Source organism: Myxocyprinus asiaticus, chromosome 3 (genome assembly GCF_019703515.2).
Source record: "Myxocyprinus asiaticus isolate MX2 ecotype Aquarium Trade chromosome 3, UBuf_Myxa_2, whole genome shotgun sequence".
In the NCBI taxonomy this organism is placed as follows: Eukaryota; Metazoa; Chordata; class Actinopteri; order Cypriniformes; family Catostomidae; genus Myxocyprinus; species Myxocyprinus asiaticus.
Genome location: NC_059346.1, coordinates 51395532 through 51417500, shown reverse-complemented (window position 1 = coordinate 51417500; position 21969 = coordinate 51395532). Strand labels below are relative to the sequence as shown.

The following is a 21969-nucleotide window of genomic DNA, read 5'->3' as shown; positions in this document are numbered from 1 at the left end:
TATTCTTGATTCATTTTAATTCCAACATAAACTAATACATTTTAAACATCTAAAGTTGTAGCCTATATGTCAACATTAGTTAATGCACTATGAATTGATATGAACTAACAATGAAGAATTGTATTTTCCTAAATTAGCATTAACCCAAATTAATAAATTGTGTAAAAAAATATTCTTCTTTGTTAGTTCATGATAACTCATGCATTAACTAATGTTAACAAATGGACCCTTATTGTAAAGTATTACCCAAAATCCTTTTTATGTACTTTGGTCAGGTTTCGTGGTAATGACGTCTAGCTACACAAACATCAACAGTTTTGCAAATGTACCAGCCCAAATGCAGAATGACCTATTGCACTTTAGCAGCACGTCCTCTGACATCATCCAGTTTGAATTGTTCTGTCCATCGCCTGTATTTGGTTTGAGTTTTCCGGCAGGCAAAGCGTGCAATGTCTACCATGAAGATCCACGAGAGGGAGTAAATAGCCACCCCACCTACTTTTACGATTAGTGATGGCTTTGGAGAGGTTAACTCACAGTACAGCATTCTGCTCCCAACACCGATCCTCACAGAAGCAAATAGGACAATGAAGAGCAGGTCCACCACGTCTCCAGCCAAACTGTCATAGCAGCCCATACGCTTCAGGAACCAGCGAGCCTGCAAGAGCGGGTTGGTAATCTCGCTGCCGAAGAGAACGGCACAGGTCTCGATGCCCGACTCACCCAGTCCCAGAGCAAGCAGGATCCCAAGGATGCTCATGGTGTGGTGGGCCAGCATCACCGGACCCTCTGTCCGGAAGTACACACACCAAGCCATGTCAAAGAGGAAGTATCCCAGGCTGAGCACCAGAGCCAGGATCTGGTGTGATGTGTTTTCAGTGCCTGGTGGCAAGAAGTCAGATCCAATTACATTTGGAAGGGTTTATTAAACCCGACACACAGTTGTAATCAATTTAGAAATTAACTTCTATGAAAGGGTAATATTTGCCTTTTGAAAATGATTTTATGTTTATGAGCGCTTAGTTTTTCTCATATAACACACAACCTGTTGTCTGTCCATTTATGTCCAATATTTAATAATAAATATCAATAAAATTAAATAAATTAATTGAAATGGTCTTTAAAGTGTCTTAAACAAACTTATGGTGTAAATTGACATGTAATAGACCTGTAACTAAGACCTAGGATAGAATATTATGAAATAAGGGTGTTTCTTCAACTTCCGGCCCCTTCTGCCCAGTGAATTTCCCTGTAAAGTAATCATAAAAAAATAAAATAAAATAAAAACATTTTTCACACTCTCACTAGTTTATTTTATTTGTCTTCTAACAATGTCCAACATATGTACATGCATCACAAGATCTGTCATATTTTCTGAAAGTCATGAAAATTCCCACCACAAATTCTGGATTGTATTAAATGGAATTCTGTGGTGGAAATGACAGTGATAGAAATTAAATTTTTTTATATTTTTGAAATACAAAAGCAGACTTATTTGTCTTGCTGAGGCTAATTACATAACTAGCATTTTATGTATCCTAAATAAACAATATGTAATTATATTTTCACACTTTTTGCATAATTTGGCAAAATTACAGCCTGATCAACCCGATCTCATGAAAAGTCCTACATAATTTACGAGGTGGCCATTTCGTGTGATGTCGCACGATTTTGTTCGCATAAACTTGTACGACTTCATCACGTGCAAGTTCCCGGATGTCTAATGCGGAAGTAAGCGCGAGCTCGTGCAGGTGTTAATTACGTGCTTATTAATATTATGCCCTTATCCAACCCCCTTATCTAAACTTAACCAATCAGTAGGGTGTGTAAACATGATAGGAAGCTGTTGTGTGTGACAGAAGCAAGTAATTGTCGCGTATTAGATGGAAACGATGTCCAGTGACGTCATTGGCTGTAGTGAAAGGCGCGAGGATTGAAACGAGACCAGTCGCAGGATATCATACAAATTAGCCAAATTTAGAAACATTTTACGAATCCTGACGATTTCGCTGTGAGAGTGTGAGAGCCTGTTGGCTTGATTGGAAATTACACCCAATAAAAATACTCTGCACACAAGTGATATTAACCTTGAATTTTCTTTGGTTTCTTCATATACTGTATATTTCTTCCCAAGCATGCTCTTCACTGACAATTATGTCAACTTTGTTAACAAGTACACTAACTTTTAAAAAACTTTATCGGGGCCAAAATTATTTGGTGTGGTGGAAATGACACCACAACAGTGGGACAGTCGTAACTTAAAAAAAATTTTTAGAAATCATTTTCACACAAAAAATATTTAAATGCTTTATTTAATATTTCTTTAGATTATCATAGTTTTAAACTTGTAATAATTTGTATTTGTATATTATATTTTAATAGTTTAATATTGAAAGTCTGGGTCTAGGACAAGGCTAAAAGAGTAAAATCTATACATAAAAGGCAGTTGAAAAGTACCAAGAGAAATACTGAAGCCCTGGTAAAGTTTCCAAGTCAGTTTTAATGTGACCTTCATATAAAAAAAAGGGAAAAAAAGAAAAAAAGTTTAAATCTGTTGGTTTTATTAAAAATCACCACCTGGGACATGAAATTGTCTGAAGGTGAAGAAACACCCATATACTGTATGAATTCATTTCAGGGGCATTTTTCTCACTTTTGGAGACATTTTTGCCCTAGAGTCTGTGATAATTTTGGATTGTAATGCCTTTACAGTATTATCGAAAAATCTTACATGGATAAAACAGCATTATGTGAATGCAAATCTTGCTGTCTATGGTGTTTGTCAGGGTGTTGCAGCTGTATGTATGCATCTCTGTGGGATTTTTAAATCTGTTTTACAGTATCATCCGGCAGTGAAAATTATAAATCCAAATTTAGAAAATTAATATGAGGTATCATTCGTGTGTAGCACAAATGGTGCAGAATAATTTATGTGCCAAAGTTTAATACTTAGTGTTTAAAGGCATCCCTACAATGAAGAGTGATCAATACTTCTGTCCTTGCAAGAATTGTAGATGATAGAAGAAGCATTGCTATAGGGCTGAGATAAGGTATTCTGAATGGTGTTTACTATGGTATTCTTGATGGTTACTTACTGGCTCACAAGAGGACCCCCCTTCAGTCTATATGATATTCTGGTCCCCAAATGTGGCTCGCATTGCTGCTTCAATGTAAGCCTATATGATTTCTGTCTAACAGCTGAAAATCAACCACTTAAACACTATAGACCAACCCGCAAAAATAAGTTTATGCCTAAAACGAAAAGATCCCCATAAAAGTCCCCGTATACATAATGCAGGTACAGTATATGTGGTATCATTGAAAGCTTAGAATCTGAACATTTCATAGAACACCATCACTTTTGCATTTATTTTACATTAAATAACAAATTAAGAGCTGAATACAACCAAGTTGGAAATAAGCGCCACCTAGAGGTAATATGGTAGAAATATTAGTATGAATATAAAAGTCTTTCACATAGCACTTAAATGGACATGTCATATATAAAATGAAAGCTCTCATTCTCAGGCATGTGACTATATAGTTTCATATGTTGCCCTAATACCACAGTTTGAAAGATTTAAAAAAAAAAAAAAAAAAAAATCACAAAGTAAAATATGATTTCTGTAAGACATCAAATACAAACGTCTCTTTTATGCTCCGATAACTGCTGCTGTAAGCCTCATGTAGCCAAAAACTTTAAATCTGCTTTTACCTTAAGCAGTTTTCTACAAAAGTAGCTATTTTTACTTGTCTGTGAGCTTGCTTGGGTGAATTATTGAATGTTATATCTTAGATGTCCAGAACAAAATATGAGGTCCAGCAGGACAAGCATGCTAAACAAATCATTGGAAAAACATGTAATCAACTATTGGTGATAAAATATTTTATATAATTGCAAAAGATCTCAGCTTTCTAATGACACCTAGATTGAGCTTCTAGTCCACTCAGAGGCCGAGATATTTGATGAAATAACAAGGGTGGTGCTTGAACATTAGACTGAATGTCTATGGATGAGCATATTGTGAGGGCTAAAATGTGTTAGAGTGCCACCTACATTTCAGATCTGCATTTTGTGATGGAAGGTGAAAGAGGAAAAAATATTTTTTACTATTACTTGCTGCCATCTAGTGGAATGAAAAAAGACTTTTAAAGGGAGATTAATTGGGGGGGGGGGGTTCAAAAAAATTTGACCAATTTTTCTGCAGTTAGTGCACAGTATGTGTGAATGGTGAGCTTTTAAATTTGAGTGTTAAAAACTGCAGGCGGCAGCCCAAACATGCACCAGAGTTTAATCACTTAGAAAAGAAACCCACCCAATTTGAGAAATTATTCATGTCCTGTATGACGGGTCACACAGAAGGTTAGACTTGGGGTTGTTAAAATAAAAAAAAAAAAAAAAAAGAATCCACAGTATAAGCAATAGTAATAGTGATGCTTTCCATTAATAATTAGTAAAAAGCTTAAAAAAACATCAAAACAGGGCAGGAGAACTCACCTGGGTGTGTGAAAGGCCATGGTCCAGCAATAAACCCAATATAGGCAGTCACACAGACTATCAGGATGCCATGCATCAGAGTTACCAGTCTGCAATTCCACTCATTATCTCTTTCACCATTCAAATGACACAGCAACACATACAGAAAGAACCAGCCAATCAGGCTGCAACTCGTCTCCACAATGAATAAGGGCATCTCTGTACTGGAAATGAAAAGTTTTTATGTAAAAGTCAATAAGAGTGCACACAGTCAATAGACTTGCAGATAAATGTATCAACAATTTTGACTTCGACACTCGTTTGACACTAATTCAGACGTAATTTCTCAAACAATAATGAATATCATCTCAACTGGGTGACTCAATTGCTCATATGTATTTTGCAGAAATTCCATTTACAAACCTTAAATAAAGTTCAATACATGTATGAACCGAAACATCCTTCGAGCTCAATGCTGCTTGCAAAAAGTTCCAGTTTTTACCTCATCTCTCATTCTGGCATTACAGCATTGTCAAGTCGTCCAGTTGCAAGTGACATCTCCAGACATGCACTCAGCAACCGTTTTCAACACAAAACCCCTTCCTGTCTGAGAGTGGCCTGACACAGCAGACACAATCACAGCCTTACAATGCTTCTGATCGCTCACTTCCTCTTCTCTATGCAGCTTGAGCCTCTTATGAAATAATACTCTTTCCTCCCAATATACCCCGTCCCAGCTAAATTCCCAGAAACATGGAGCCATTCATCGGCCCATCCTATGGGCTAACAGTGGGAAGATTTGTGCTCTTCAAAACCTCCAAAAGTTTAATTTCATTCAAGCTCCAACGTAGTGTGGGAAATGAGCCAAGTAAGGAAGTATTGTACAATGCCATTATATCAGGTACTGAGCCTTACCTGCTATAGGGCACAAGATTAGTGTGATAGACAGCATATTAACAAATGAGATTGAGATGCGCTTCTGCTAGTAGTGCAATACATACAGGCAAATAACATACACATACTATTAAAAAAAGCAGCATTCTTGATAGATGTCAGTATTCTTCACAACATTACATGCATCCTTAAAGGGATAGTTCACCCAAAAATGAAAATTCTCTCATCATTTACTCACCCTCATGTCATCCCAGATGTATATGAGTTTCTTTCTTCTGCTGAACTCAGATGAAGATTTTTAGAAGAATATTTCTGCTCTGTAGGTCCATACAATGCAAATGAATGGTGATCAGACCTTTGAAGCTCCAAAAAGCACATAAAGGCAGCATTAAAGTAATCCATACGACTCCAGTGGTTAATTCTATATCTTCTGAAGTGATATGATAGGTGTGTGTGAGAAACAGATCAATATTTAAGTCCTTTTTCACTATAAATTCTCCTCCCTGCTCAGTAGGAGCGATATGCACGAAGAATGCAAATCTCCAAAAACACAAGAAGAACTCTTAGGGGAAAAAAGTGCTTTTGAGATGATTGACAATTGTCAATCTTTTTTTTTTTTTTTTTAACCACTTAAGTGATATTATTATTATTATTATTGTTATCACTTAAGTGATAACCATAGCAACGCTGCAGCGTTTTTGTGTTCGCTGTTTTTGAGTAAAGAGATTATCCACCACAGATATGTTATCATCCAAGAATGTTTCGTTAACTGCCGTCGACAGAATCGGCATGAAAAATTACTGCGTGCACCTTTAAGGTACCATGGTATATGAAAGGGAATCATTCAGTACCATCCTATAGTTTGAAGTATGTATACCAAGTTACTGTACCGATACCATCACTGTTACATGGTACTGCTGCCTGCCACAGTACTTTTTGTAAGGGTTGTTAAAAAAAAAAAATTTGACTGAAAGAAAATTAGAAAAACATCTTTTTATAATATTAATATTACATTCAACTCCTTTATAAACTTTATAAGATTAATATCTGGATAATTGATATTCCATTAACCCTTGTGCATCAATAAAAAAAGTTACTCAGAGGTCCTTAGAGGACACAAAAGTCCCCATGAAAAAACTGCCATAATAATATTATATATTAATAATATTTTCCACTTTCAATTAGTTAATTTTTTTTTTTTTACCAACATCAGTCCTGATCATAATTACCAAATTTTTATTCATTTTCAGGATTTTAACCCTTTAAATGCCAGTTTGTTTATATAATGCCACTGTTGTTTTTTTATGAAAAAATAATTATGTTCCATATACTAAATGAAAAGGGGGGGGGGGGGGGGATTATAACAGTTTGGGATATGTCAATGATTAGCAACAACATTGATTTTGATGCATTATTATTTTTTGTGCAGTGTCAGATTTAAAAAAATAAAAAAATAAAAAAATAAAAAAAACTGAATCAGGACCTTAGAGGACAAAAATGTCCATGTTAAAAAACTGTCATCAAAATATTTTATATTAATATTATTTTCCACTTTCGCTTAACTTGATTTTTTAACCAATATCAGTCCTGATCATAACTACCAAATATTAATTAATTTTCAGGATTTTAACCCTTTAAATGCCAGTTTGTTTACATAATGCCACTGATGTTTACACACACACACAAAAGCTTCTCAATACACACATACAAAGTACACTCTGACATCCATACCAACACACCCACACCATTTTAGCTGCATCATTTATTCAATTGGCCTGCAGTGCTCTATAATACAGCAAATAGAAAATAGGAAAAAAGCATGTATTTGCTCCATAGGCTAAACATGAGAAAAATGGCACCATCTGGTGGAAAATATAAAAAATGTATATTTTGAAGCCAGGGATCCAGAATGAAAGCATAATATCATAGAATTCATGATTTTATTCTTTAATGGCACTGGGATCAAATATTGCAGTTTTAATGAGTTTCAATGGGGACATTTTTGTCCTTAAGGTCCTGAGTGTAACTATTTTGTGTACACAGTGTATTATAGATGTATTATAGGGACTGAGGTTGAAATATCAAAATTCCCCCAAAAATACACACCTTTGGCTAAATTTATTCCGTTGGCATTAACACAGCCAAAATGATCGAAAAAATGAAAATGAAAAAGACAAAAATGTCCCAAAGGTCGCACAAGTATTAAAGTGATTAGCTGGAAACAGATATTTCCAGTCGTTTCCAACCGTAAATGCTGTACTGGCAAGGCGAATGATTGCAGGGGGAAACGTTTCATACAAATACAAACATAAAATGTTGTTATAATTTCATTTATGAGACATGAATAAGAAGTTGTTATTAAATGCTGCAGGAGTTGTTTCACGACAGCGGAACGATAAAACAGTATTTCATTCTCTACTGCTCTATGCTAGCGGCGCGATAAAGAACACTGCCATTATAATCAACGAACATCATACGTGGTTATCTGAACACATTAACGTTTAACCTTTAAGGAAAATAAACAACACAAAACGTTCAAAAGGAATTGTGATCCAGGACAGCTTCATTGCTCGAGCTGTGTCTGAACTTAGTGACAAGTAGAGGGCAACCTTACTCTCCTTTTCATTCAATTCTACCCAGTCATGAAATAGAAATGTCTGACACGTTGATTAAGTTGAATGTTGTTCATGCTAATTTTGACGTCATTTACTGTTATAAGTAACAGAGACAGAATGTCAGTATCATACTGTTATAACACAATCATGTTGTTTTATGTGAAGCATCCTTCTGCACACTGTGAATGACAATGTTCACTGACATTGTGTCCTATAGACTGTCAAAACAAACTTAGTGTAACAGTATAAAATATAAGCTACAGACATCTTAAAATAGGCCTTGTAGTTTCTTTATAAGCAAAGAGGGGCTATTGAGAACCATATAAATACATTCTAGATTTTAACACTGCAATTAAGCACACTTATAGAACATTTTATAACAGTAAAGAACAGTGTATTCTGTGAGATTGAATGATTGTGCAAATATGCCATATGCAGGCAGTGGTCACAATACAAGATACCATGGAAACAGCAGTGTAGGAAGTGCTGGACAGCTCACTTTAGCAGACTCTGTTAAAACAATTTTCTGCACTACTGAATTAGTGCGCCAAAGAAAACAACTGGACAAAGAGTCGGCTGACTAGGCTTGTGCCATTTAATTTTCTACGGTTTGCATCTAAAAATATCCATCACAATGAATCTTTCCAAGAAGCGTGATACAGACACTGAATGTAACATATCTTTATTTGTATTTTTTATTGTTGTTTATTTATTTTTTTGGGGCCAAAAAATGAGAAACAATTATATATATATATATATATATATATATATATATATATATATATATATATATATATATATATAAATAAAATGCAAGCATCAAACCACAAGTACTTAATTTACAACCAACATGAAACATGGCGTTACTGTGTTTGTGAACACTCTACAATGATAATGATAGTTTGCACTTATAAAACATATTTTTCTCACATGGACAGGCAAGGAAAGGTCCACAGGTCAATGTAATAAGCAGTGTTCTGACAATAGTCTCAAATGGCTCGCACTAATCTTTAGACAACACAAAGATTGCTAAAATGCCATTTTAACAATGCAACTCATGCAAACAAAAAAGGTGCCTGTGTTTCTCTGTTACATCCATTAATGTAAAGGCTTTTTAAGTAACCATGACTTATGGAGGACAATAAGGTGAACACAACAATGCTCAAAATGAGTCAACTTTTCAGATTTTTGTAATTAAACCATAAGATGTGCAGCTCAAATAATGCATGAGTCCAGCCATAATGAAATGTGGTTTGTCCAAGTATAGTTTAGGGTCTGGAAACAATAGTCTAGTATGTGTAGTACTGTATTAACAAATTCAACATCATGTCAGTGAAACTGTATAAATTATGTACATTAAAACATAAGACAATAAGTAATGCCTGAATGACAAGTGGAACTGCCTCAAAAATGCACTTTTCCAAATAATAATAATAATTAAAAAAAAAAACTACCAAAATAAAACACTATCAAACAAAAGATTTCTTTAAAGAAACAGTTCACCCAAAAATCTCATCATTTACTCACCCTCATGTCATCCAAGATGTGTATAACTTTCTTTCTTCTGCAGAACACAAACAAAGATTTTTAGAAGAATATTTCTGCTCTGTAGGTCCATAGAATACAAGTGAATGGTGGCCAGAACTTTGAAGCTCCAATAAGCACATAAAGGCAGCATTAAAATAATCCATACGACTCCAGTGGTTTAATCCATATTTTCAGAAGTAATTTGATAGGTGAGGGTGAGAAACAGATCAATATTTAAGTCCTTTTTCACTATAAACTCTCCTCCCTGCTCAGTAGGAGCCGATATGCATGAAGAATGCAAATCTCCAAAAACACAAGAAGAATGTGAAAGTGAAAGTGGAGGAGAATTTATAGTAAAAATGGACTTAAATATTGATCTGTTTCTCACTCACACCTATCATTTCACTTCTGAAGATAAAGATTTAACCACTGGAGTCGTATGGATTACTTTTATGCTAACTGTGATTTTTGGAGCTTCAAAATTCACTTGCATTGTATGGACCAAATGAGCTGAGATATTCTTCTAAAAATCTTCATTTGTGTTCTGCTGAAGAAAGAAAGTCCTACATATCCGGAATGGCATGAGGATGAGTAAATGGTGAGAATTTTCGGGTGAACTATCACTTTAAGGGGCAAAACCTTTTCGGGCAAAAACATAATGCTTCTCTTTATAAAAATGTACAAATATTCATAGCATTTTGAAGGAATCAAAACTTTCCCCTTCACCAAATACAGAGAAATGCTGAAAACAAACAATACAAAACACAAGCTTTCAGTGTAACAAACTTTGACGTAAAATGAAGACACATTTCCTCAGGCACTGCAGTTGAGGCAGAAATAGAGGGAGCCGCAATTCCCCTCAGCAGTCAAAACACAAAACAAAAACTACAATTTCCTTTCCTACTACTATTTACAAAGAGTACATGAGCTCTGCAGTAGTTTGATGAGGTTGGATCATGTATCAGCTTGCTATTGGTTGAATCCCTGACTTGTTTATCTGCTTACTGGGTCTAAGTTGGACAGGGTTTCTTATTGTGAAGGGCTATGGGTATATGATATGTTGTATGGGTATATCGGTGTTATTCTCAATGTCTGTTAGGTAATGTTTTCCCTTAAATTACAGCATTTATATTTAAATTAACACTGAACTAAGTTTTACTATTTGGTCTTTTGTGATTTTCTGGAATATTACAAGATGTGATAAACTGTTCTTTACATATAAAACAAAATCAGCTTTTTGTCATATGTTTCAGTAATTTTTCTAATAATCCAACTGTCTGATACTAATAAAAACAAAACATTTTCTGTTTTTTTTTCTCCAAGTATGCTTCTTGGCTGTTATGAAAGAACAGAAACTAAAATATTTGCTGAACAGAGCTTAAAAAAAAGCGCACAAAGGTCACAAGTAGGATCAATAACTAAATATATTTATAGTATATACATTTTTGATGTCTAAAACTGACACTGTGACATTGGGCCTCATAAAACGTTCATAAAACAAGCAAATAGTTTGTAAAATCGTTCTTGTGTACGTTGTCGCATTCAATTCAGTGAAACAATTTACATGAAAATGGTTTTATGAACAATTTACACAGGAATTCCTTCTGTTTGTGTTTCATGAACGTGGTCAAATATCTTTGAAAAAAAAAAACAAGTTGGCGAATCAATAGAAAAAGGAGAGCGATCTTCCGTTTTGGATCAGCTCACATAAGTCCCATTTACTCAAAAGTGAATGCTGCTGCTTACAAACAAGAAACAGAAGTACAGTCCACTTTATCCAGAAGAGATGACTGCTCCACAAGAAGTCCTCCAAGTCTTAAGACTTGATTGTTGGGCCAGCAGGGAGGCACAGAATAGGGTCTTTAATCGCTGGTAAGCTTCCGTTTTATGAGCTAAGAGTAGAGTTCTTTACCCCAGGAAAGAGTTGTAAATAAGACTGTTAGTTCAGGTGAAATAAAGACAAAAGAAATCACCTTTGTATTTCAGTTTAGTATGCAGTCAACTTTTTTTTTTAAGTATTCTCAATTTAAGGTTGATTTCAACAAAAGTGTAATACTGTGGTGCTATCAAAACATTCCTCTGTTTGTTTGTGCAACCTATCCAGTCAGCAACACTGGTTTAACGAATGGTGTGAGTTTGGGGCGGGACTATCTGTTTGTCAACCAATGGAAAATGGGGAGGGTGGGGCACAGAAATTAATAACTTCAGTTTTAAAAATTCTTTACCCATTATGATCATTAATCTTTGACTAATGATTTAGTTCTTGAAATCTCAGCATTCATAGTTACCTGGTCAGTGGGTGGTTTATTGTCACCGTTGACTCCCTTTAGTAGCACAGACTCCTCCATCTTTTTTGCCTTCATCTCTACCACAATGTCATCCTTGTTCGTCTTCTCCTTGGTGCTGTAGGCATTAATGCTATAGAGATTAACATACTGATACACCAGACCGCACCATTTGGTACCACAAATTATTCAATGATGTTTTAAGGAAAATATCAGTGCTTGCATGGCAGCAAAAGAATAGAGTTAAAGTTTTAGATTTAAGTTTAGGCTTTGGTTCTGTCAATAAAATTCTGCATTATAGCCGCTTTGCCGTGTCAGAGTAGAGGTAAGAACAAACCCCTACTTGCAATGTTAGAGGAACATCAATGCAGAGCTCCCTTGCAAGCACTGTAATAAAGACTATGCTATCAAATTACCTTTACAAAAAGGACTGTGCCACTACCATGGTAAAATTATAGTTTTTGATGGTAATACCAGGTTGCTTTGACATCCCATGGTACTGAATGATTACCACATTCATGTACCATTTACATGGTCCTCCAAAGGTACTTCAAAGTACATGTCCAAAAAATGTTATTACCTTGGTAAATGTAACAAAAACATGGTACTTTTTGTAAGGGTATCTTTCAAAGCCATATTCATTTACTGAACTGACACAGTAGGGATATAAATCATAAAGAATTTAACAATCCTGGTTCCAATATCCTCTGAAATATTCAGATTCCTTAACGGCTCCATTAACAATTCTCACGTTTGATGAAAAAAATATTTGGAAATAGGAAATACACTTCATACAATTCTTTATACAGGATTTCTATTGACTTTTCAAATACTTTTTAAAGGCATACTGTAAATTAAATCCAGTAATTTGTCCTAACTATATGTTAAATACAAATTCTAAACAAGCAGAATATGTCATAACGTATTTCATGAATTCATTGATTTTTATAAAATTCCACTGATTACAACAAAACTCATAATCTGTAGGCCTATCTGTAATTACACATTGTTGAACCAGTCAGTACTGTAACTGCACTGCCTGATTTAATCTGAGAAGTACACTTGCTACGTAAAAACAAAAGAACCATCTCATAACAGTCGTACGTTTGGGAATCGGACTACAATGGTCATACTATGTGTTTCGTGCTGTAGACTCAAAAGAACCAGCTCTTGAGAGTCGCTCGTTCGGAAATCAGACTACACTGATCATGCTCCATGTTTCGCCCTGAAGATTTAAAAGAACAAGCTCATGGGGACCCGGGTAGCTCAGTGGTAAAGACGCTGACTACCACCCCTGGAGTTCGCTGGTTCAAATCCCAGGGCGTGCTGAGTGACTCCAGCCGGGTCTCCTAAGCAACCAAACTGGCCCGGTTGCTAGGGAGGGTAGAGTCACACGGGGTAACCTCCTCATGATCGCCATAAGGTGGCTTGCTCTCGGTGGGGCACGTGGTGAGTTGGGCGTGGTTGCCGCAGTGGGTGGCGTGAAGCCTCCACACGCGCTGTGCCTCTGCGGTGGCACGCCCGGTAAGCCATGTGATAAGATGTGCGAGTAGATGGTCTCAGACGTGGAGGCAGCTGGGATCCGTCCACTGCCACCCAGACTGAGGTGAGTCACTACACCATCACGAGGACTTAGTTGGGACAATACATTGGGAATTGGACATTCCAAATTGGGAGAAAAAAATAAAAGAACCAGCTCATAACAAAGATTTTCAGAAATCGGTTTACACTGGTCACACTCTGCGATTCACACTGTAGTTTCAAAAGAATCAGCTCATAAGAATCACTTGTTCGAGAATCAGACTACACCAGTTGCTCCATGTGTTTTGTGTTGTAGATAAAAAAAAAAGAAGACTTTTAAGAATCATTTGTTTGGGAATGAATATACACTGGTCACGCTGTGTATTTTGTGCTGTAGACTTAGTAAAGGGGCAGCGCTGCCGCTGAATAGTGCTACATGAAACACTGTCAAGAGTATTTTAATAACATGTTCTGTGCACATCAGCTGAAAGATGTGTGCTCATGAAACATTAACGGAACAGAAAGACATAAAAGTCATTCGGTTCCAGTATTTTTTTTTAAACATGGAACATAGGGTTGGTTCTCGATTCCCAACCCTATGACACAGTGATATTAAAATAGATGAAAAGGAATACAGTATTACATACATTTCTTGCTTGCCTGAGCGTCCACAAGGTAACTTGCCCTTTTTATACAGGAAGTAGAAGACGCTGCCCAGGATGGCCAGCAGCAGTATGCTTACAATAATCACCACAATAATCACACCACTATTATCCACTGGAGAGAGAAAATGAAAGACGTCAACATTAGTATGACTAACTGATATCTGATAACCAATGAACTATTATCATTTCAACAAGAGACAATTAATCCATGCTGAAATGCAATAAAAGAATACATACATTCAACATAAGTGAAATATCATACGAGATCACGTTAGGGTAAGAGCAATGAAGGACAAATTGCACAGCACTTTTTTACATAAACAATGGGTGGAACACTGAAATTTAAAATGTGTGCCACATGACAAGGACATATGACCTTATAAATAAAACAAGCTTTGGTATGAACTACGTGAAACATATAATTAGAGCATTTTAGTAAGTGACGAGTCCTAAGAGTCATATAAAGCAAATGAGGAGCACAATTCTGAGGAAGCGTCATCAAATGCTATAAATAAACACATAAAGAGAACACGAACAATTGTCTGGGAATGAATTTTATGAGTTAAATCTACTCAATAAAACAGCAGGCTGCTACCACATTGTTCACCATAATTGCGGCTCCTGCTCAGCACTTCAAAACATTTGTTAAAATATTCACATTGCACTAATTATACATTCATCTTGGAAAAACATTTGGCGCTGGATCAGGCCCTGTTTTCTGAAGTAATGTCTGCTTCAGTTTTTGCTTTATTTTGCTCTATGACTTTTCTTCACACAGAATTTTAAATATGCCCAGAGGCCGGCACAAAGATCCAAACTAACAGAGTTGCTGCGGAGGCTTCCCCATATAAAACCTATGAATTATTCAAGTACATCAGCTGATCATTATTTGTTTGGTTGGAATGAGCTTTGGGATTGGTTTTAAACTTGAAGTTGGTTTAAAACTAGCAATCCATTCTGACAGACATACTGAACAGCAGATAAAAGAATTGTTACCTGAAGTTTTTCTCGCCGTTGGAGTCTGAGAGAACGGAACTGGGGGAACACAAGGGACAACATTAACATTTTTAATTGACCCTTCGCTAAGCCCAGCCTTAAAAGGGTTTCTGACCAGTTCTCTTAGCAACTGTTGCCATCCACAATTTCTTTGCCAAATATTAACAGTCAAATAAAATACATTTGAACAAACTCCTTTGTTGTAGCTGCATTGTCTAAATGACACCTTATTTAAAGGGATAGTTCACCCAAAAATGGAAATTCTCTAATTTACTCACCCCATACCATCCCAAATGTTTATGACTTTCTATCTTCTGTTGAACAGAAACGAAGATTTTTAGAAGAATATTTCAGCTCTGTAGGTCCATACAATGCAAGTGAATGGTTGTCAGAACTTTGAAGCTCCAAAAAGCACATAAAGGCTTCATAAAAGTAATCAATATGATTCCATTGGTTAAATGAATGTCTTTTGAAGCGTTGCAATCACTTTGGGTAAGAAACAGATCAATTTTTCAATCCTTTTTTACTATAAATCTCCACTTTCACTTTCAGGTGAAAGTGGATATTTGTAGTAAAAAAGAACATAAATATTGATCTTCTGAAGACATGGATTAAACCACTGGAATCTTATGGATTACTTTTATGCTGCCTTTATGTGCTTTTTGGAGATTTAAAGGTCTGGTCACCATTCACTTGCATTTTATGGACTTAAAGAGCTGAAATATTCTTCCAAAAATCTTCATTTGTGTTCTGCAGAAGAAAGAAAGTCATACTCATCTGGCATGGCATGAGGGTGAGTAAATGATGAGAGAATTTAAAATTCCTTTAATGGAAAAGTCCACCAAAAAAGAAAATTCATTTACTCACCCTCTAAACCCATATGATTTTCTTACTTCCATGGAACACAAATGGAGACATTTTGAAGAATGTTCACACTGCTCTTTTCCATGCAATGAAAGCAGTGTGAGAGCAATGACAAAGAAAAAGATTTTATGTTAATAACAATGTATATTTTGTTTAGTTCTTCAAAAAGCTATCATATGGATTCAAAAGATCTCGAATATAATGCATGAGTTGTTTGGAATGACTTGAAGTTCAGTCAGGAAACTATGTTGCAAACTTTCTGTGTAATCTTGGTAGCAAAACAAACTGTTTTTACCAATTACAAAACAGATTTAAAAACAAAGATTTAAATAAGCCTTCCCGGCAAGGTGGTCTCACTGTGCAAGCTATGAGTTTTCTTAGCGTTTACCCACCTCCACCCCAGCACCACTGGTCTAGATCATCTTCTTGAGGAACTCATGCATGTTTTATTTCAGCAGTAGCAGCATGTATTGTATGCTGTTGCAGCATGTCTGTGTATGTCTTAGCAGTACCAAGTCTTCGCACTAGACTTCCTACGAAGTCATAATTTTCATACCGGTGCGTATCCATGTTCAAAACCGGTTATTCCGATAATACTGTTGGTTGGACACGCAGTGGTTCTATGGTGTAATTTTCGTTGCTCAATAGCCTACACAATAATACACGGCAGCTTGATTTCAAACTTGAGCAGTGATTTTGCTAACTTGAGTGATTGTGACTTCATTCACAATTGAAAAACAGCACTGACGCACGCAAATACACATTTGTTGCAAACAGCCACAACACCTATAATGAAAAAGGCTATGACCAGGGAGAAAGGGGGAAAAAAATCTATCCATGTTTCCTTCTAATAAACACAAGCTTTCCCAGAACGAATCAATGGAGCCAGTATTTTTCCGTTCAGGGTTTTCTTCCCTGTAATTAATATGCCGTTAAAGCTCTCCATTTAAAATTGGGCTTATCCGTTTATAGTATTTGACTAACGTGCTAAAATAGTATAACTAAAAATAAATTTGGCCTTTTAGGGCCACTGTCTTTATACGTGTTAATAATGTTTTTGTTTTTTTATAGAAAACTCAGTTGCTGCAAGTGCTGCAGTTTTTCCTCAAAGTCATTTGAGCCTCTCTTCTGTCATGAATATGTGTTTACTGGTGTTTTGGAATAATAATGATGGGAAACAATTATAGTGCACTTGAATGCTATATTTTTGACGAAATTCTTTTGATGGAAACATGATAAGACGTGCGCAGAATGGCACTGATCTTAATTGATCTTTCCCCCGCAGCCGCTTTGGTCATGTAGCATCCGTGTTATCTCACACAACTCACCAATAGTTGAACCTGATGCGAGTCTGCAGCTGGATGCATCTCTAACTCATGCTGAAGGTGTCTGTGTTTCATGACAATTTCTCGCAGTTTGGGTGCGAGTTGCTAAAAAACGGGGCAAACCATGTCCCACCTCGCACAGTTATTGCTGTCAATAAAAGTAACGTCTTCTGTAAGTGTGCGTAAACAGTAATTTTGACATGTCGATAAAAAAACATCTGGCTTTCAATGCGTTCATTTAGGTTTATTTATGAGTTGCAAACTCGTTAGGCGATTTATGTAGGCAATTCTATTTGTTTGGCTATTGATATAGGAACTGTTGTCATTAAGTAAGTTTCTTTCATAATGTTTACCCATTTTACCCGTATAAAATTTCACACCGGTGTAGTCCTATGTCCAGAGTATAACTGGTAACCATGGCAAGCCTACTCGCACTTGCTCTGCAGCAACAGCAGTGTAAGCAGATGTAGTCCACCAAGACCAAACATATAAACTTGTCATATCCATTAATAAACATTATATAAACATATCCAAGAGTTGTCACGACTGCACAACTTTTATCATGCTACTATGGTGCTTTTTTTCCTCTTTGGAGCTTGACAAACTGTGGTCCCTACAAGTTTTCATTGTATGGAAAAGAGCAGCAAGAACATTCTTCAAAATATGTCCTTTTATGTTCCAATTTTTTTTAAATGTTAATAGAATTTTCATTTTGCTGTGAACTATCCCTTCAAAGTTAAAAATACAGTAAATGCTATGGTAAAATGCATTATAAATCCGATGATGATAAATTTTTTTCTTTTTTTTTTTCTTTTCTCCCATTTTCTCCCCAATTTGGATTGCCCAATTCCCAGTGTGCTCTAACTCCTCGTGGTGGCATATTGACTCGCCTCAAACCGGGTGGCGGTGGACGAATCTCAGTTGCCTCCGCGTCTGAGACCGTCAGTCTGAGCATTTTATCATGTGGCTTGTTGAGCACGTTACCGCGGAGACCTAGCGCGTGTGGAGGCTTCACGCTATTCTCTGCGGCATCCACGCACAACTCACCATGTGCCCCACCGAGAGCGAGAACCACATTATAGCAACCACGAGGAGGTTACCCCATGTGACTCTACCCTCCCTAGCAACCAGGTCAATTTGGTTGCTTAGGAGACCTGGCTGGAGTCACTTAGCACACCCTGGATTCAAACTCGCGACTCCAGGGGTGGTAGTCAGCTGAGCTACCCAGGCCCCCGGATGATACATTTCTTAACGTTTTTTTAAACAATTTATATATATATATATATATATATATAAAAGATAAACCAGAGGTACTCTCAAAAGCAGGATAGAAAATAATAAAAAAGCAACAAGACACAGCCAAACTTTCCGTATACATAAAAGAAGAAAATCAAGTCTTACTGCTTCTGATGTTGTACGTCTTGGTCTCTATTCCAAAGTCATTTGATGAGTTGCAAATGGCTACAGTGTCAGCACTGACTTTAAGCATCACAACACTGTAGATTTGATCCTCCGTCTCTCTTTTAACAACCTCACGCCAGCTCTGAGAATGCATCACACACACATTTAAGACAAAGGCGTCAATTCAAAACACCCTGTAACATGAGCAGAGGTCAGAGGGCTGATAGATAAGCTATGTTTGCGTATTACCTGACTGCCAGTGATGCTCCAGGTTATGGCGGGTTTAGGGTGACCTCTCACCTCACAGGTCAAATTTACCCACCCCCCCACTCTTTCTGTCAGCTCAATCTCCCTCTCTGCATCATTCATCTGAGGTGCACCTGGGGGGAGATATCCAGTAACAAAGCTTTTGATATGCCGGATTACACAAATGCTGTCTGCAAATGCTTTACAAGACTTTACATAGTAGACTGCGTTCTGATCCTGAATTTCATCTGTTTTAGATACTTGTTGATATTTTGTTTACCTTGTACAATGATATGGACAGAACCGCTGGTCTGCAGGCCTGGGAGAGGCGGTACAGTCACCTCACAGTCATATTGTCCAGCTGTGTCAAACGTGGCATCTTGCAGCAGCAGTACGTGTCCTCTTCCGACCTCAAACCCATCCTGCACATGCAAATGGATGCAAACAAACATAGAGAAGAAAGGATGTGCTGCAAAAAAGCTATTAACTCAAAGCGCAAACAGAAAGTGAATGGGAGTGTCTAGAATGCTGAATGGGGGTGTGAATCTCTGAATGGAGAATACATTGCAGTGTTACCTTAAACCACACAGTAGAGGTCTCTAAAGATGACAGGGCATTGCAGGTGGCTGTCAGACTCTCCCCTTTCAGCATGACCTCTGAGTCTTTGGGCACCACCACAGCTGGGTCCAGATCTGCACAAACACATATAAACAGTCAACAATTCAGAGAAAATACCTTGTTGTGAACCTTGACATGAATTATACCCAAGTTAATTTATGTACCACCTTAAAATCAACTTAAAAGGATGTGTTCTCTTCTGACAGTGGATACTATCAATGCTTTTGTGTTAAGACCTTAATTCTCTTTGTATGCTCTCCGTAATAATAAATAATTTTGTGTTGGCTCTAAATAGCTACTTAAAGGGGTGTAAATGTTTGCTCTGACAATAATTCAGTTCGATTATGATTCTTTACTAAATGATGTGATGCAATTTTGAAGTCTGAAATATGGTCACAATTTTGTGGCATTCTGCAGTAAAATATGACATTTACATTTATTCACTGAGAATCAAATCCATGACCTTGACATTGCCAGCGCCATAGTCTATGAGTCAAGCTACAAGAACTGTAAAATATTTTAGTATATTAACTAGGGCTGTCAATTGATTATGATTTTTAATTGAATTCATATCATGATGTGCCGATTTATTAATCAAATTTACTGCATATCAATATTTACTGAGAAATGCCCACAAATAAATATAATTTAGTATATAAAAACTCAAATAATTATAATATATAATAAATAAACATTATAATTCAGATAATTCACATACATTACATTATATACACATATTGTGTCAGCAGACAAGTTAAGCATTTAGACAATACACAAAGTGGCTTAAAAGTCAAAATATTGTTTGTTTTATTTCCATATCATTGAAAATAACCCTATTATTGCCCTACTTCCCTCTGAGAGCTATTTTTAATTGCTTTTGGAGCCTCTTACTTTGGTTGTGTTGCATCTCACAAGTTTTTAGTGCCTCTAGTCATGAGCACTGTGTTTATAGGACACTGTGTCAGGTCAAAGGTAGTTTGAAACTTTGAAAAATGTGTCTCGGGATCCCTGCATTCTGTTGTGCTCTGTCCAGCTGTCTTTAGGCGCAAGAGCACGTCTGTAGAAGGCTGTAGGGATTGGCGGATCGATCTTAAAGTATTGATACTTCCGATATTGACGTTACTTCCGATATTGTAACTATGTTAAACCATATTTTGTTTAAACCCATGGTTTTAATACAAATATCAATGGTTTTACTACAGTAATACTGTAGTATGCATGATTTTACTATAGTAATATTCTAGTATGCATGACACTGATCTATAAAATATATATATATATATATATATTTACCATGGTTAAGTTTTGTAAGGTTTAACAAAACATTAGACTAATAATTTCCATTTTAGGCCAATAAATGTAAAACAAATGTATGTATTTTTAAAAATGATGTTTAAAATGACAAATTTTATCCCAAGAATTTGCAAAAAAAAATAAATTAAATAGAGGTATTGGTGTTGGTATCTCCAATATTGGCATTACTAATACTTGGTATTGGATCAAAAAAGAAAATAAGTAGTATCGCCCATCCCTAGAAGGTACACTGTAAAATGAAGCCAAATATACATTATTTGGCTCAAGTAAAGTATTCCTAGTTCACTTTACTTGAGCCAAATAAGTACATTTACTTCAATCAATCGGTTTACATAATTTTTTAGGTAAGGTTAACTAATTCGATTTTACAGTGCAGTGTCACCCGGCTCGTTGGTTTGAAGGAGCTTGTTGCCTGTACAGCTGGAGCGCTGACTGCCCCCTACTGCCACAAGTTACTAAAAACATCAATGCGGTACATCAAACTTGAATTGATCTGATGGAAGGAATATTCCTTTTCCAACCCGATCTTATGAAAAGTCATGTACATAATTTGATTCCGCATTTTCTGTGATGTTTATTTAATTTGTTGAATGGAATCAATAAAAATAGTTAATAACAAAAGAAAAGTCGTTCATAATTTACGAGGTGGCTATTTCATGTGATGTTGCACGATTTTGTTCGCATAAACTAAGCGCGAGTTTCGTGCACGAGGCATTAAGGACATACTTATTAATATTATGCCCTTACCCAACCCCCTTATCTAAACTTAACCAATCAGTGGAGTGTGTAAACATGATAGGAAGCTGTTGTGTGTGACAGAAACATGTGATTGTCACGTATTGGATGGAAACGATGTCCAGCGACGTCATTGGCTGTAGTGAAAGTCGTAGGAATTCAAACGAGTGCAGTCGCACGATATCATACGAATTAGCCAAATTTAGAGAAGTCGTACGAATCCTGACAATTTCGCCATGAGAGTGTGTTGCCCTTTTCAAACAATAGATCTTTTTCACGCTCCGGGTTTTGGAACGCTGAAGTAAAAGTTTACAGGGTAAACATCAACAGCGGTGAATGGGAGTGAATGGGAGACCACAGCAAATATTATTTTCACTTACCCATTTGCTCCAAGACCAAAAGAAAAATCCACTATTACATTTGAATGAAATTTACTGTCACTCTCTCAGCAGCTGTAATAGAAACCCCCTCGCAGCTGTGGTAATT

At 36.4% G+C, this 21969-nt stretch overlaps 2 protein-coding genes across 3 annotated transcripts in view; both read right to left on the bottom strand.

Moving 5' to 3' along the window:
• Positions 1-349: 349 nt before the first annotated feature.
• tlcd5b (TLC domain containing 5b) lies at positions 350-4694 on the bottom strand. Its single transcript, XM_051659842.1, has 2 exons — positions 4499-4694; positions 350-882 (listed from the first exon to the last, which is right to left on the bottom strand). The coding sequence occupies exons 1-2, from the start codon at positions 4692-4694 to the stop codon at positions 350-352; spliced, it is 729 nt and encodes a 242-aa protein (XP_051515802.1).
• Positions 4695-9946: 5252 nt separating this feature from the next.
• The window catches only part of mcama (melanoma cell adhesion molecule a), an 81685-nt gene continuing 69662 nt past the window's right edge, over positions 9947-21969 (bottom strand). The window contains exons 9-16 of one of the 2 annotated variants that reach the window (XM_051659820.1): positions 19393-19508; positions 19097-19238; positions 18820-18950; positions 18571-18712; positions 14981-15019; positions 13967-14096; positions 11802-11916; positions 9947-11419 (exon numbers count right to left, since the gene is read on the bottom strand). In XM_051659820.1, coding sequence (XP_051515780.1) covers positions 11399-11419; positions 11802-11916; positions 13967-14096; positions 14981-15019; positions 18571-18712; positions 18820-18950; positions 19097-19238; positions 19393-19508 — 836 coding nt within the window. In that variant the 3' untranslated portion in view covers positions 9947-11398. The remainder of the gene's footprint in view (positions 11420-11801; positions 11917-13966; positions 14097-14980; positions 15020-18570; positions 18713-18819; positions 18951-19096; positions 19239-19392; positions 19509-21969) is intronic. The other variant, XM_051659829.1, reaches the window with a different exon arrangement.